This window comes from Octopus bimaculoides, chromosome 20 (assembly GCF_046866305.1).
Source record: "Octopus bimaculoides isolate indiv1 chromosome 20, ASM4686630v1, whole genome shotgun sequence".
Classification (NCBI taxonomy): Eukaryota; Metazoa; Mollusca; class Cephalopoda; order Octopoda; family Octopodidae; genus Octopus; species Octopus bimaculoides.
In genome coordinates this window covers 37,323,311-37,341,114 of record NC_142947.1, presented here as the reverse complement: position 1 = coordinate 37,341,114, position 17,804 = coordinate 37,323,311, and the positions used below count along the sequence as shown (strand labels likewise).

The following is a 17,804-nucleotide window of genomic DNA, read 5'->3' as shown; positions in this document are numbered from 1 at the left end:
GGTGTGTTTACGTCCCCGTAACTTAGCGGTTCGGCAAAAGAGACCGATAGAATAAGTACTAGGCTTCCAAAGAGTAAGTCCTCGGGTCGATTTGCTCGACTAAAGACGGTGCTCCAGCATGGCCACAGTCAAATGACTGATAAAGTAAAAGAGAAAAAGATAGAGTATACATACACACCATCCAAATATCATACTTAAGGGATATACACCACTGACATGCAAGATTCTGCAGTTTACCTCTGAGATTAAAATCTGTGCTGCGTCAAAAACAACATATATCGAAGGGAGACAAAAAAATCTTCCTGGCAATGGCTAGCAAGAACATGAAATTCATTTTAGCTTTCTTGAGCCTTGTCAATGACGTGAACTCAGAGCCAGAGATACTTAGACCAAATTTGTTGCCTCCAATATATAAGAGCTAACTGTTAGATATATGAAGTATTTTTCTTTAATGGCATATCAACTTTGGAGAATTGTTGATTCTTGAAATTGTCTCCCCTTCTCATATGAAATATGGTCTCAATTGCCAGCTAGTAATTGTGGCATGGATAATTATTTAAAACATCAAGAACTTATGTTGTATGGTACAATACAGGTAGTGATATACCTGTATTTGTCTATGTTGTTCATATACATGCTACAGGCCCATTTAGAGTTATTTCTTTTGGCTCATTTTTGTTTCATTTATGCAAAGTACCAAGGCTATAAGTATGTTCTACTCTTCTTGTATATGTCTAATTCCCTTGGCTGCTGGAGATAAGGGTAGGACAACCGTGCTGATGACGCACATTGAAGCAGAAACATGTATACACAACTGTCATCAGGATAACCAGTAGCAGCATCCATATCAGCACTGGCAGCTTTACCAGTTATTTATATGTTTTGTAAATTCAAGTGCTTCTTTAAATCTTTCAAACCAACCATTTCTAGCCCAGAAAAGATTTTTCATTAGAAGCGCCACCTTTCTTACACAACAAATCATCATACAAACTTTTGACATTTGTTTTTTCCCTTGATTATTATTGTACTTATCAGGTATGTTATATCAAGTCTAAGAAACAAAAGCAATCAACTATTTCTAGTGAGCCATCCAGGCATTTAAGAGAATATATTTCTGGCGTGCTCATGGTATGAACTGCTCCAGTGCATCTATCACATACGAATGTTCCCTGTTAGTCTGCCTGTGATTCCACTACATATCTAGTGTGTCCATAGCTTACACTGGGTATAGCATATGGACTTTATACTTACACCTTTTATGCATATTGAGCAAGGCCATTTCCACAAAGGTACCAGGGTCCTGTCTTCTTTCCTGCTTACTAAAATCTTTATCTTTGCTAAAAGTGCCTAAAGACCTCCTGATTCTCTAGGTTTAGCTTACACACCTGGAATGTCTCTTATTTCTCCTGTAGATTCAGCTACGAGATCTAGATCATCAGTATGTAAGGGAGTCATTTATAAAAACTCCACTGTGCAGATATGAAGGACTAAATTGAATAGGGAAGAACTGAAGACTGAGCTTTGATGAACTTCCACCTTCATGTTAAATTCAAAATCAAAGTTGTTATCTCTCTTATTGCATCTTTATACATAGCTTGTACAGCCCTCACAAGCCCTTAATCTACAACTAGTTTCCTTAGGGACCATCAAATTACTAATCGTGGTACCCTACCAAACGTTTTCACAAAATCAACAAAAGCCAGGAATAATGTTTTATTTCTTAGCCAGGTATTTTTTCCTGCAGTTACCTCACTAGGAAGACTGTATATGTGGTACCACTTTTGGGCACAAAGTCAAACTGCATCTCGTCTAGGTCTATTCTGTCATCGATCAATTATGCTAAGACTCTCTCCATGACTTTATAACCTGATCCAATAGTTTGATCTCTCTGTTGTTGTTTCACTCTAAGATATCTCTTTTGCTTTTGTGGTAATTTATGATGACACTGATATGCCAGTCACTGGGTATATACACACACACTCATTGTTTTAACATCCGCTTTTTCTATGCTCGAATGGGTCAGACAGAATTATATTGTGACACATTTTCTATGGCTGGATGCACTTCCTGTCATCAAGCCTCACTTAGTTTCCAAGCAAAGTAACATTTCCCCATGGCCAGATATGTTTTCATAGAATATTGAAATGAATGACAATCGTTTACAACAATCAAATGTTGAGACAATGAGACACAAACACACATACATGACAGGCTTTTTTCAGCTTCTATCTATCAAATCCACTCACAAGTCTCTTAGGTTATTGTAGAAGATGCCCAAGGTGCCACACAATGGGATTGAACCCAAAACCATGTGGTTGGGAAACAAACTCTTTTACCACACATCCATGCCTACACCTACATACATACAGTTCCATATAAGGAAGTACAGCTGTCAGTTTCAGTGGTAAGGATTTAGTTGCTTGATGAAATGCATCACCAGCTCACTGAATTACCAAACACTCACACACCATCATCATTTTAATGCCCACCTTTCCATGCTTACATGGGTTGAACAAAGTTTATCGAAGCAGACATTCTACAGCCAGATGCCATTCCTGTCGCCAACCCCCACCTGCTTCCAAGCAAAGTCAGGTCATATTTCCCCCTAAAGTCCAGACATGCTTTTGCAGAATACTGGAAACGAATGATACTGCTTGTATGCAATACATATACATACAAAGATCTATATGATGTGATTCTTTCAGTTTCCATCTACCAAATCCACTCACAGGATTTTGCTCAGCCTAGGGTCATAACAGACAGCAGCTGCCCAAGATGCTATGCAGCGAGACTTTAACAAAAACTATGTGGTTTGGAAGCAAGCTTCTGAACAATGCCCGTGACTATACACACGTGTATATATACACAAACATACATACACATATATCATATACACATGTATGTTTATACACATACATATATAAATATTTAGGCACAGGCAAGGCTGTGTGGTTGAAAAGTTTGCTTCCCAACCATGTGGTCTTGGTTTCAGTCCCACTGCATGAGCCCCACACTGACCAAAGCCTTGTGAGAGGATTTGGTAGATAGAAACTGAAAGAAGCCCATCACACACACATACACACGTGTATGTCTGTCTGCATGTGTAAATACCCTTGTCTATGATAGCTGTAAATGATGATGATCATCATCAACATCACTTGAGCAATGTTGTTTGTTTCTCATCTTCCACGAAAAAACATGTCTGGCGTTGGAGAAATATTATCTTAATTGAAAACAGGTGAAAATTGGTGACAGGAAGGGCATCCAGCTGTAGAAAATCTGCCTCAACAAATTCCATCTGACCCATGCAAGCCTGGAAAAGTGGACATTAAATGATGATGGAAATTATTAAAACATACATTCATAAGTACATGCATACAGATATATAGCTTAAATCTAAAGAAGGTATACATATAAAAAAGTAATTTTTAAAGAAAAGCTTTCCTTCACATGCAAGGTAATTTACAAAGAATTTACCTGAAAGCTGTAATAAATAAGTTTGAAAGTTTATATATATGTACATATATATATATATATATATATATATATATATATATATATATATATATATATATTTATATGTTTATATGACCAATGTGTAATCTAAAATAAGAAGATATCAATGAAAAGTGTGGAACAATTTGAAAATATTTATCATAATCAATAATGCTTATATTTTAAAACATATTATATAGTATTTAAAATGTATAATATAAATGTCTGTGACTATGTTGATTAGAAAAAAAGATGTTAACATACTCAGAAAACTATGTGATATAGAATTAATGATGCGTCGAATATTAACATTCTTAAAGGTTTATTATAGAAATAGCAGTGAAAACATTTAGAAGTAGAAAAATGTTTAAGGGGAAAAAAAACCCACAATAGGATAAAGCAATAGTTAATATCTTGTATTGCTTATACTAAAAATTCACTTTTGGATATCAACAAATATATATTATAAAATAGCTGAGTCAGAGAGGAATATAAAAAATATCTAGAAAAAATATCTAAATCAAAAGCAACAACTTAATATGAATGGCTTAATACATATGAACAAAATCTAGTATATGTGTGTATATATGTGTGTATTTTCTCTATTATAGGAGAATAAACAAGTCTAAATATGAAACTATAAATTCATTCATGTTATATATAATATATATCTTGTTTTTGTAATGTAAAATTTTCTACAATGTATATAATAAATGTTACTCTTTTTAATCAGTCAAAATAGTGAGTTTCAGACAGCTAAATATCAATTAATGTGTATGTGTTAAAAACATGCATGTTGAAAATATATTAAATACATATACATACACAAGACTTTATATGAATAAATAGACATTAACTCAAAGCAGTAGTTTTTTTTTTTTTTTTTTTTTTTTTTTTCAACTATAAAAAATCCCAACCTAAATTTCCTTTTTCTTGTTATGCTAGAAAAATACGGGAGAAAAGGACTAAAACTAAATGAAGAAATCTTTGAAAAAAAGTGTTAAGAGTAAAAATGAAAAATAAAATAAAATCATAAAAATTATTAAAATTTCATATTTTTGTTAATGCAAGAAAAGTGTAAGATGTAACCTATCCCTTTGAGTGGTGGGGCTTGATTCTGAGATTGGTGTCTGATATGCCACTGAGTAAGACTTTGGAGGATACAATTCTGTCCTGATTTGCTGTGAAGGGCAAACTGAACCTTGCGAGTAATTATCTTGAAGATGGCAATTTTTGAAGAACGAGGATAGTTGAGAAATAACCGAGGAATCTTTTTCCCACATTAGACTACCATTAGAAATAACAGGGTTGGCACTGACGTCAAAATTGTTACAAACAGGTGTTGATTTGTGTAATGTCTCTACATTTGGATTTGATGCTAGCTGACAGCCAGCACCAGCACCACCAGAAGCAGTAGCTGCACCTGCTGCAGATGTAGATGTGGCAGCAGGCATTGGTGCAGATTTTGAAGCTGTGTCAGTCAAAGTGGGTTGCGAAGTATTCAGGACATCAGAGAGTTTTTCAGTCGGTGAAGAATTCTTTGTTGTTTCCGTGACTATCTTCTGTGGTGGTTTTAGGCTCTCATTTGTTTTACAGTTGATTGGGCAGTTGGTTTTGCTGAAAACTGGTTTAGAAGTCAAGGGGCTGGAAACTAAATTGAATGGTGGAGATGGTTCTTTGGTCATTCGGTGATTAACTTTCAGGGGTGCCCTGGAGTCGTTAAATCCATTTGGTTTTAATGCCAATGTGCCTAATTTTTTAATGGGGACTACATGATGGGATGAACCTGTGAGAGAAGAAGAAGGAAAAAAACAAGAAAATATATTTTACAAGTTATCCAAAAACATCAGATCACTCACTGTATTATTATTATTATTCAGTAGTTTTATTTTTATAACGTGCTTTCACTTCACTACCGAGCGCAGCTCTGTGTGCCTTGGGTATGTGGTTTGCTGTGATGCTCTTATGGTTACTGTATTGAAAGCGTTTTGCGTAGGATGTGTGCAGTGCCCAGTAGTGAAATTTTCTGTATGTTATATATATTTGTAAGTCCTGGTGTTTTTGTTATGTATTTGTCTGAATATTTTTTTATTATACCTAAGGCACCTACTATGATAGGAATTGTTTCTGTTTTTAGATTCCACATTCGAGTTACCTCTATTTATTGATTTCTAACAATGGCACTAAGATACAAAATCACGGATAAAGGATATAATCAATGAAATCAACACTAGTATTTGCAGACCTGAGATTGATAGGGTTTCAACTTGGAAAAATAGAGATACAAAACTAAATATTGTAAAGTATATACACTTTGTTCATTATTTACATTATTTACATTTTTGACAGATATTTGTCCTGGACTTGTTTGAGGACAAATATCCGTCAAATGTAAATAATGTACATAATTCCTCATCTCTTAAATATAGAACTCACACTTTATTGTTTTTGTCGTCACCATATTCTACTGGTACTGGCAAGGTCAAGAAAGCACTGACCTAACACCTTCCAATATTTAAAATACCATATTGGATGGTATATAAAACACACTTTCTTTTCCAACAAAATGTCTAAAAAAGATCCTGTGTTCTATACGTGAAGTTTACCATCCTTGTCGTCATCATCATCATCATCACTTAACATCCCTTTTCCATGCTGGCATGGGTCGGATGATTTGTCAACAGCTGTCAAGGCTGGGAGCTTAACCAGGTTTGCCTGTTTTGGCATGGTTTCTACAGTTGGATGGCCCTTCGTAATGCCAACCACTTACAGAGTGTACTGGGTACTTTTCACATGCTTTTTATGTGGAACCAAGACCAGTGCCTTTGACACAACATCAGAACCAATGTGCTTTACAGTGGACCAGCACCGGTACTTTTTATGTGGCACCAATACCAGTGCATTTTACATAGCACCAGCACAGCACTGACAGGGTCACCAAGTACTTTGCAAGAGAACTGCCCCCGCTTAACTGGGATGGGGGAGCAGTACTGAGTTGCTGTAAGTATTACACGCTTCAATGAGCTAAAAGCTATTTTTATCCTGAATATGTGCTGCTGAAATCTGAATGCATCTTAAATGTCCAGGTATCTTTTATGCCATCAAATATGGTACATCCATTTAAATCCCGTCACAACATGGAAAACATCTACAGCCTTCATGATGTATATCTTTCATCTGCATAGTTTTGCTTTCTAAGATTGTTACTCTTTTACTTGTTACAGTCATTTGACTGCGGCCATGCTGGAGTACCACCTTTAGTCGAGCAAATCGACCTCAGGACTTATTCTTTGGAAGCCTAGTACTTATTCTATCGGTCTCTTTGCCGAACCGCTAAGTTACGTGGACGTAAACACCACCATCGGTTGTCAAGCGATGTTGGTGGGGACAAACACAGACACAAACATATACACACACATACATACATATATACGACAGGCTTCTTTCAGTTTCCGTCTACCAAATCCACTCACAAGGCTTTGGTCGGCCTGGGGCTATAGTAGAAGACACTTGCCCAAGGTGCCACGCAGTGGGAATGAACCCGGAACCATATGGTTGGTAAGCAAGCTACTTACCACACAGCCACTCCTGCGCCTGTTATTGATTTTTTTTTTTTTTTTGTGCCACTCAAACTCATTGATTTTGATAAGCACATATGTCTGCAACAAGTAGTAAGTGTTTAGAAGAGAAGCTTAAACATCTGTCATTAAATCAAATTAGCTAACACTAACATCTTTCTGAATCTCTTTAAAAAAAAAAAAAAACACATTTTTAAAATGTCATCCCTTGTTCTTATGTTAAGAACCCTTATTCACATCGTCATCACAATTATTATTCAACTTTGCTTTTCCTCCTTTCAGGGTCATAAAATATAAGTACAATTCAAGACCTGGGGGCTGATGTAAATCCCTAAAATTTTGCCTTCTGCAAAAAATTTGAAATTATTATTATTATTATTATTATTATTATTATTATTATTATTATCATAATTATCATAATTATAATTAAGGTGGCAAGCTGGCAGAATCGTTAGCCCACCGGGCAAAATGCTTAGCGGTATTTCATCTGTCTTCACGTTCTGAGTTCAAATGCCATCGGGGTTGACTTTGCCTTTCATCCTTTCGGGGTCAATAAATTAAGTACCAGTTACACACTGGTGTCGATGTAATTGACTTAATCTCTTCCCCCAAATTTGAGGCCTTGTGCTTCCAGTAGAAAAGATTATTATTATTATCATTATTGGTGAGCTGGCAGAACCATTAGCACATTAGCACACCAGGTGAAATGCTAAGCTGCATCTCACTCGTCTTTATGTTCTGAGTTCAAATTCCGCTGAGGTCGACATTATTTCTGTTTTCTTCAGGTTCAAAATGGAAAATGTAATATATATCATCCTCTTCTAATTGTGTAATAATAATAATAATGATGATGATGAGTACAAGAAGAAGAAGAAGAAGAGTATACTTGAGTGAGTGGACAAACAAAAGAAAGGGCACTTAACACGTTTACTGGGTGTTAGATGTATTGTTCAAAACAGTCTGATTCAAATTCCATGCTACTTCAAGCTTTGAAGGCCCTAACAGAGCCTTTCTTGTCAGGCTAGTGAGAATCTGAATCATTTGGATTCTCACCAGCCTGACTGTTTTGACTAATATATATATATATACATACATACATACATACACACACAGGGCTGTCCAAAAGTAGGTTTACAGTTATCACGTAGGCACTTTAAATTTCTTTCAATACATTTTATTAAATTCAAATTTCTATCTTACAATTAACTAAATTAGCATAGAATAATGGTTTCATATTTTTTTATAATTAAGATCTAAACAGTTAATATATGAATGTGAAAGAGATAGTTGAATAACCCTGTGTATGCATATGTGTGTGTGTATATATATATATCATCATCATCATCATCATCATCGTTTAACGTCCGCTTTCCATGCTAGCATGGGTTGGACGATTTGACTGAGGACTGGTGAAACCGGATGGCAACACCAGGCTCCAGTCTGATTTGGCAGAGTTTCTACAGCTGGATGCCCTTCCTAACGCCAACCACTCAGAGAGTGTAGTGGGTGCTTTTACGTGTCACCCGCACGAAAACGGCCACGCTCGAAATGGTGTCTTTTATGTGCCACCCGCACAAGCCAGTCCAGGGGCACTGGCAACGATCTCACTCGAAAATCCTACAGGAGCCAGTCAGGCGGTACTGGCAACGGCCACGCTCAAAATGGTGCATCTCATGTGCCACCCGCACAAGAACCAGTCCAGGGGCACTGGCAACGATCTTACTTGGCTTGCCGGGTCTTCTCACGCACAGCCCATTTCCAAAGGTCTCGGTCCGTAGTCATCGCCTCAGTGAGGCCCAATGTACGAAGGTCTTGCCTCACCACCTCAGCCCAGGTCTTCCTGGGCCTACCTCTTCCACGGGTTCCCTCAACTGTTAGGGTGTGGCACTTTTTCACGCAGCTATCCTCCTCCATTCTCACCACATGTCCATACCAGCGCAATCGTCTCTCTTGCACGCCACAACTGATGCTTCTAATGTTCAGCTTTTCTCTCAAGATACTTACACTCTGACGGGTATTCACTATATATATAAAGATATGTATGTATTAGCAAAACCCACTGTAATTGCCAAATATCCCAAAATTCCATATACTTTACTATTGCGAATACAAAAAGGACAGGCTCTAATGAAGTACTCTCTACAGTAGTCAAATTCCTTCAAATGACACCCTCCCATCTTAGAAAAGGAAATGATAAGTACTGTGGTCATGGAATAATGTGATTAATGTGGCCAGAATACCTCTGATCATGTCTGGCATATCAGAGCTGACATGAGGTTAAACAACAGATAAAGGTAAGGGACATATTACATACTCATTCATCTACATTACTCCATAAGGAGTAAAAGGCCAGCTTCCCTGGTTTCTCTGGCATATACAGTCATCCCCTGGACGGGATGCCAGTCCATCACAGGATAACTCGTTTTTACCAGCTGTGTAATGTGAAATGAAGTGTTTTGCTAAAGAACACTACACGTCGCCCAGTTCAGGAATTGGAACCACAATCTTACGACCAAGAGTCCAATATCCTAAATACTAAGATGTGCACCTCCACACTATTACATATCATAGTCCTACATATTCCTGAAAAAAATGGTGGGAAGCTGGTGGAATTGTTAGCATGCTGGACAAAATACTTAGTGGCATTTCTTCTAGCTCTAGCATTTCTGGTACCTGTAGGGTTAACACTTCAGATACCAACCCGCCTGAAGCTGCCCTTGGTCCTATGATACAAACTTCCCATTTTAAAGTAATCTAAATTAAAATTTCCATTAAAATTTCATGTTAATTTATTTTCCAAATCCCAGCTGAATAATGTCAGAGTTACTTTAATAATTCTATTAATATTTTTGAAATTAATTGAAAAAAAAGATAGTATATTTCAACAGAAATATGGTAATGAAAGGGTTAATGCTCTTATTTCAAATCTTGTCAGGGTTTACTTTGCCCTTCGTGGCCCTGTGCAAGGACAACATGCTATTTCATGAAGCATTCCATATCTTTTCTGCATATATAGGCACAGGAGTGGCTGTGTGGTAAGTAGCTTGCTTACCAACCACATGGTCCTGGGTTCAGTCCCACTGCGTAGCACCTTGGGCAAGTGTCTTCTACTATAGCATTCAAGGGGAACGTTATGATCTTGGTCAGTTATAGGCCATTGCAACCAAGTAACCAGCCTTGTGAGTCCTAGGGGGTCAAGAAAAATAAAGCAAAAAAAAAAAAAATACGCCTAAAAAGGTATGATGATCAAGGCTTGAATATCTTTGATCATGGGCTTGCTTAATCAGGGAAATGACCAAGGGTTAAACAACACCAAAACCACCAACAACTTAATACAAAATTGCTGTACCACAAAAAAAGAAACGGAAAAAGAAAGAAACAAGTGCTTAAAAAACAAACAAAACAAAACAAACAAAAACAAAAAATTAAAAAAGACTGATTTTCTCACTTTGTCTATTTGTTTCAGAAGCTGTGCTGTTGGTGGTTCCCCATAAAGTGCTAGGCTTGCTGGGTGAAGCGGCTGATTGATGACAGGGGTAAGTGCTGGCATCATACTTTAAGACTGGCTCATTTATCTTTGGGGGCAGTGGCCTGGAGACAACGGCCTCGTTGAGTTTAGGTAGGGGCTGTGTTGGAAGAGAGGCATGAGAAGTGATGTGTTTATTATTTACCATCTTCACCGAATGCTGTTGAGGCGATTGTGTTACCGTACTGTAGAGGGGGTTAGGTGGATTGTGGCTGCCGGCCACACCGATGGTAGACAAAGAACTTACGGGCTGATGAGGAACCACTGTGGGATGCTGGCTGTGTACTGGTAAACATCCTGTTCTGTGTAAGGGGCTGTGCTGCTGCTGCTGTTGCTGGTGGGGGTGCGGGTGGTGGGGGTGTTGCGGTTGTTGGTGAGCTGCTACGAGGGCGCCTTGTATCGGGGTATGCTGCAGCATAGAATTGGGCATGGCGTGCTGTGGGGCAGGTGGCACGACAGCATCAGGCATCGTATTCGGATTCTGAGACGGCGAGGGAGGTACAACGGCAGTATGGAGCAGAGAAGTGGGCTGATGCGCATTCGCGATGATGTTGCTGTGCATCTGAGAATGCGGTTGCTGAGGATGTAGCACAGAGTTAAACGGCTGAACGGGGGGATAATGGTGAGCAACAGGAGCTGCATGGGCTGCACCAGTCATTTGCACAGACGGTAGTGGATGACTAGTCAAAACAGTGGGAGTCTGAAGAATTCCAGAATGTGGCTGCGACGGCGAAACTAGCGTTCCATGCATCGCAGCGTATGATGGCTGGGGATGAGACGAGTGCATCACACTCTCATGTATCGGATGAGATGTATGTAATACATTGTCGTGGAGTGGATGAGGGCTCTGGTGGATAGGCGACAACAGAACCCCAGGAAGAGAAGGGACATGAGACTGCGCAATATATTGTTGGGATGCCAAAGGGTCGTGGTGTTGGTAGGAATTCTGTTGGGGAGTTAGAATGACAGTTCCATGCGGCTGGCCTGAATAGTGATGGTGGGGGGACAGGACTAAGTCATGGCTCTGAGGAAGCTGCTGGTAGGTAGGGAGGACAATGCCTTCTTGTGATTGAACCGGTGACGATTGTGACATAGTATGAGGCATTGGTTGCTGTTGCTGAATGTAGGTGGGGTGTATGATGGCACTGTTGGGCTGAATCAGATGCTGGTTGGAAGGGATGAGGACAGTGTCGGGGTTTGGAATATGATGCGAGGGCAAACAGGCATTGGGGGTAACAGGCTGGGTGGAACTTTGTGAGAATGGGTGTTGCATGAAACTTTCGTAGGGGACAACGGATATATCAACGGCACCAGGTTGTTGTGGTAAAGGGTGCACTTTAACCATGTTCGGTTCACTCACAACAGAAGTTCCTTGAGGATGAGCAAGCATGTCTGCCCCGGTTTGCAGAGATTGAGTATTAACACTGGCCACTATCATTAATCTCTCTAAAAATCAGAAGAAAAAAAAAAATACAAAAATCAATAGCTTTCAAAAATATAAAAAGAAACAAAAAAATGAATAGTTTTTACATTTATATTCATACAATTATAAATCAATTTCAATTAAACATGCAAAATTAGTTTGAGATTTGGGAAACAATTATTATTGCAAAGTTGAACAAAAACAGAACAAAAAGTAGTTTCCTTCAGAAGTCAAGGAAGCTATGGGCTGGTATGTAACCCTGGACTCTGTAGTATAAACCCTTTCGTTACCAACCCGGCTGAAACTAGCTCTGGCTCTGTACAAATGTCTTGATTTTATAAGTTTTGAATAAAAATCTTTCACCAAACCTTAGTCACAATTTAGGTTCCTAACACTAGCTTAATGATAACTAAGTTATTTTACTAAATTCTTTCTTATATTTAAAATAATTAAAAGAAACACAGAGCATCTCAAAATAAATACAGTAACAAAAGGGTTTAAACAGATGACAGATAAATCTGCACCTACACCACAGGCAACGTGAAATAAAGTGACTTGCTCAAGGACAAAACGCGCCACCAGGAATTGAACATACAACCTTAAGCTTGGGAGACAAATAGCCTAACCACTAAGCCCACACACACACAAGTTCAATATGTTCTGAAATTGTCATCAAAGATGTGCTTAAATTTTTCTAAAATTGAATAAAATAATGATAATACACACACATTTGTACATGAATAAAATGAATGATAATAATGTAATATATATAAAATGTAAAATATTTTGGTGTGAATATATATACACCCTGTCAATATATACACAGGCATACCTCAGCTTAAGTCGTTCACGATTATACATCAGTTTTCAAAAAAAAATATATGGAAAAATAAAAATCAGTAAAAATCAAGTTGAATCGTTTTACTCGAATTTACATCTGTCCGCCATAAATAGAAAACCATCAAAAGCACATAAAATCATGTTACTGTACAATAAATAAGAATAAAAGCATATTAAATCATATTAAAATACATACAGTAAATGTTAAGATACACACCATAAAGTAGTGTAGCTTAGTGAACGAAATCATGAAATCACCAAATTGTATGTACGTAATTGGTAAATTTAAAATAATTGGGGTTTTTTTACCACTGCGAAATAATAATAATTACTGAATTTGTTTTTTAAGCTTAAAAAAGGCTTTTATTTTACATGTCTTATTGTAAACTGCATTCATAAATAAAGCGTCCGCAATGTACGGTAAACACTGCCAAATTGTATTCGTAAATTTAGATTACTTTTTTCTTTTACTGTACTGTATTAAAAAATTAAAATTATTTGTTTGTAAGCTTAAAATGGGGTTTTGTTAACCATGTATTATTATCAGTTTAGCCTAGAGACAAGTTAATTTGACTGAAGTCGTGTCTCCTGGAGCCAATTAACAACGTAGGGTGAGGTATGCCTGTATGTATATATATATATATATATATATATTATTGTTTAATGTCCGTTTTTTATGCTGGCATGGGTTGGACAGTTATAAATATGTAGTGACAAGACTGACGTGAACAACTAACAACTATTTAACACAGTCAGGTTCTGTTGATGATAAAGAAACAAGAATTACAAACTATAAATACATGCAGACACACACACGCACGTATTGAGTGCTCCGTCTTCACAGAGGACCGCTTCTTCGTTGTCAATGGCATTTCTTTCTTTCCATTCATAACCTTTCAGATGACTATTCAGACCTGGATGGCTAGAAGCAGAGGGGTCAGGCAAAAATTGCAACTTACTGTGTATTCTGCACGCATTGCCACTCTTCCATCACAATAGGACTTTCAACAGATGGGATGACAAATGAGGTCATCATTTGTACATCATTGGATTACAGTGATAAATGCTTCAACAACACAAGTACCACTTTCTGAGTCTCCATAATTAGTACCCAGTGACAGGGCGAAATTAAATGACCAGTAATCACTTAAAACCACACATTACATCAGAGCGTCCCTCACCTTGAAGGATGCTGTGACAACAGCTAGAGGAACCTTACACTTTGAGTAAGGGGTACCTTACATCAATCAAGGGTATTTCTTCATCCTTGCACTCAGATGGCCAGTTATCATGTAGCTGGGACCCTGACAGGTGCTATTACTCTGGGTCCAAGTAAAATTGGGAATAAGAGTGGCTACAATGTGGTGTCACACTTTTCAAAACTTTGGAACTCCCATTCTTAGATGTACATACACACACACACATATAAAAAGGGTAAGATCCAAGGATCTGAGTGTAGGAAGTTTGTAAGCTTCAAGCAGTGTGTGGCAGCAGGTATAGAGAACAAACAGTGGACAGTGTATGATAAGGAACAATAACAGCTTATTAGCATTGACAGTTACATACTTTTTCCCATATCAAAGCTTCAAGGAAATTTGATAAGTTGATATATAGCTCACAGTTAGCAACAAGAGCTGCTACAAATGCAAATAAAAATCCAAATTGAGGGAGTGGAACCAGTAAGATGCACACTATATGTTTCTTACCTAGCTGAATCTCTGATGTAATAGTTACTCAATGATGGATGCTCGACGTAGCTAACCATCAAGCTGAGAATACTTTAATCAAATGAAGGTTACGTAGTCACTCGGAATTTCCAAGTTAACTCACTGCAGTGAGTGAACTTGGAAATTCCAGGCGACTATGTAACCTTCACAAGTGTGACTCCACTTCTGCTTTATTTTTTTGAAGAATAATTAACTATTGAAAATTTTGAACCCCAGCACACACACACCGTACCACACCAACGACACAATTTGTGGAAGAAGCATAAAGTTCTTGGAATCTGTGCCAGAAGGACGAATGAGATTTCAGACTTCCATAATGCCAGTAGATGGATGGTAGAAAAGATCAGAAAGGAATTGGAAGATATAGGATTTGACTACAAAGAGGCAGCAGAGTAGAAAACCGGTGATTGACGATATGATGCCAGAATTTGTTGCTGAAATTCAGGAGATCATCAACAATGATCCCAGCAAGTCAATGCATGCCATTGCAAGGGAGAAAGGTGTGGATGAAAAGCTCATCAGGTTGGTGGTGCATAAGGATATTTGCTACTTTTTATACAAGATGAGGAAGGGAGAATTTCTATCCAAGGCAATGCAGGACAAACTACTCCAGCACATTAAAGAAGCTGATCGACACGTTGCAACACCCAATGGAGCTAGATATGCTGTGGTTCTTCTCTGACAAGAAGAATTTCTGCCAAGACAGGAAGATCAATTCCTAGAACAACAGGAGGCTCGCTATCTCACTCAAGGACATGCCCAGAGTGATGCAGATGAAGTTTCCAGTGAAATGGTCTTCAGTGTCATCAGCAGTAAAGGTGATTTTATGTCACCCCACTTCTTCCCTGAGAACCTCAGGCTGAACACTGATGGCTACATTCATGTTCTGAATGAGGTGAAGCCCTGGATTGACTGAGTAGTTGCAGGGAGAACGTACATGTGGTAGCAAGACTCTGCAGTCTGCCACACCAGCGGAAGACCCAGACCTGGCTGTCAGTGAATTTCTTCAATTGCACATTTGACCTCCCAGCCTGCATGACTGCAACCCCCTTAACTTCTTTGTGTGGGGTACAGCAGATTGAGAGACCAACAAATCTAGCTGTAACATTTAATGTCCGTTGTCCATACTGGCACGGGTTGGACGGTGTGACCAGCGCTGGCAAGCTGGGTGGAGCTGCCACCAGACTCCAGTTTGATTTGGCATAGTTTCTATTTCTGGATCTCCTTCCTAATGCCAACCACATCACAGAGTATGCTGGATGCTTTTACGTGGTGTCACGAGTGCTTTTACGTAGCACTGCCATGAGTGCTTTACACAACCTGCAGGATACGGGTCTTCTTGAGTACAGCCAGATGCTGAAGGCTAAGATTACCAGGGCCTTCAGGGTTCTAAAACAGGAGATATTGATGAAGGCCTGAGGCCGGTTCTGAGGTTGCCCAGAGGCTGTCAATGAAACCAAATACAGCTTCATTGAGTGAGATTGACAGAACATGTCATGAAGACAAACTGACCCAAATTTGAACTCCAAAAATTAAACAGATTTATTTTTTCCTGAAACAGTCATCATGCAAACAAATACCGTCCACACCCTGTATATGTATATATATATATATATATAAGTTAAAAAAAACACAAAAAAACAACAAAGTGAGGACGTGATATGGATAGTGTTATTGGACGCTCGGGAAAGGAAAGAGAGTGTGTATGACGTTTCGGGCGTAGCCCTTCGTTGGAAAGATGGAAAGTTCGGAGAATGGAACAACGGAGAAAGAGGAAAAATGGTACCGATGCCCACGAGGTTACATTGTGAAAGGACCGGAAGATATATATATATATATATATATATATATATATATATATATATATATATATATATATATATATATTACACACACACTCACATTATATAAGTACACACACACACACATATATATATATAAATATATACACATACATACACATATATATAACATTAATGTGGGCAGCTGGGTGTAATATAAACCATGTAAACAAAAATTTAGTTCTCACTGATTGTTACTGTTAAGTGCTACAAGCACATATATTGCTAGAAGTAGCAATTAAACCACTTATAGTTGTGAAAAAGCATATTTATATATACTAACAAAATAGTTATCTATCCTGTTAGTATTTATTAATATGCTTTTTTGCAACTATAAGTGGGCTAACTGCTATTTCTAGCAATATATGTGCTTGTAGCACATACAAGGCGTTAAATGATGAAGATTATATATGTGTATATATATATATATATATATATATATCATCATCATCATCATCATCGTTTAACGTCCGCTTTCCATGCTAGCATGGGTTGGACGATTTGATTGAGGACTGGTGAAACCGGATGGCAACACCAGGCTCCAATCTAATTTGGCAGAGTTTCTACAGCTGGATGCCCTTCCTAATGCCAACCACTCAGAGAGTGTAGTGGGTGCTTTTACGTGTCACCCGCACGAAAACGGCCAGGCTCGAAATGGTGTCTTTTATGTGCCACCCGCACAAGAGCCAGTCCAGGGGCACTGGCAACGATCTCGCTCGAAAACCCTACAAAGGCCAGTCAGGCGGTACTGGCAACGGTCACGCTCAAGATGGTACATCTTATGTGCCACCCGCACATATATATATATATATATATATATATATATATATACATATATAAATACCTATCTCTACACACACATAAATTTATATATATACACACACACACATAAATACATATATACATGTATACACACACACACACACAAACACACACACACACAGATATATATAGATGTTGCATAAAGAAGTGCCAATCTCTCAAAGTGGATGGAACATGTGGAAGTGGGAGACATAGGAAGACATTGGATGAAGTATTGAAAAACGACCTCAGGAAGCTGAACCTTTCAGGAGAGATGACAAAGGTGCGGGGTACCTGGCATCTGGCTGTACTCAAGAAGACCCGTATCCTGCAGCAGAAGTGTTAAGACCAATCCTTCAGGTTGTGTAAAGCACTCATGGCAGTGCTACGTAAAAGCACTCGTGATGCCACGTAAAAGCACCCAGCATACTCTGTGAAGTGGTTGGCATTAGGAAGGGGATCCAGCCATAGAAACCAAGCCAAATCAAACTGGAGTCTGGTGGCAGCTCCACCCAGCTTGCCAGCGCTGGTCACACCGTCCAACCCGTGCCAGTATGGACAACGGACATTAAA

General features: G+C 38.4%; 1 protein-coding gene across 3 annotated transcripts in view; it reads right to left on the bottom strand.

Annotated features, from left to right (window-relative positions):
• Window positions 1–3,635: 3,635 nt before the first annotated feature.
• LOC149131684 (uncharacterized) overlaps window positions 3,636–17,804 on the bottom strand; it is a 20,246-nt gene continuing 6,077 nt past the window's right edge. For 2 of the 3 annotated variants that reach the window (XM_089338383.1, XM_089338382.1), the window contains exons 2-3: window positions 10,522–12,045; window positions 3,801–5,281 (exon numbers count right to left, since the gene is read on the bottom strand). In XM_089338383.1, the coding sequence (XP_089194509.1) occupies window positions 4,557–5,281; window positions 10,522–12,037 (2,241 nt within the window). In that variant the 5' untranslated portion in view covers window positions 12,038–12,045 and the 3' untranslated portion in view covers window positions 3,801–4,556. Of the gene's footprint in view, window positions 5,282–10,521; window positions 12,046–17,804 lie in introns of all 3 variants that reach the window. The other variant, XM_089338381.1, reaches the window with a different exon arrangement.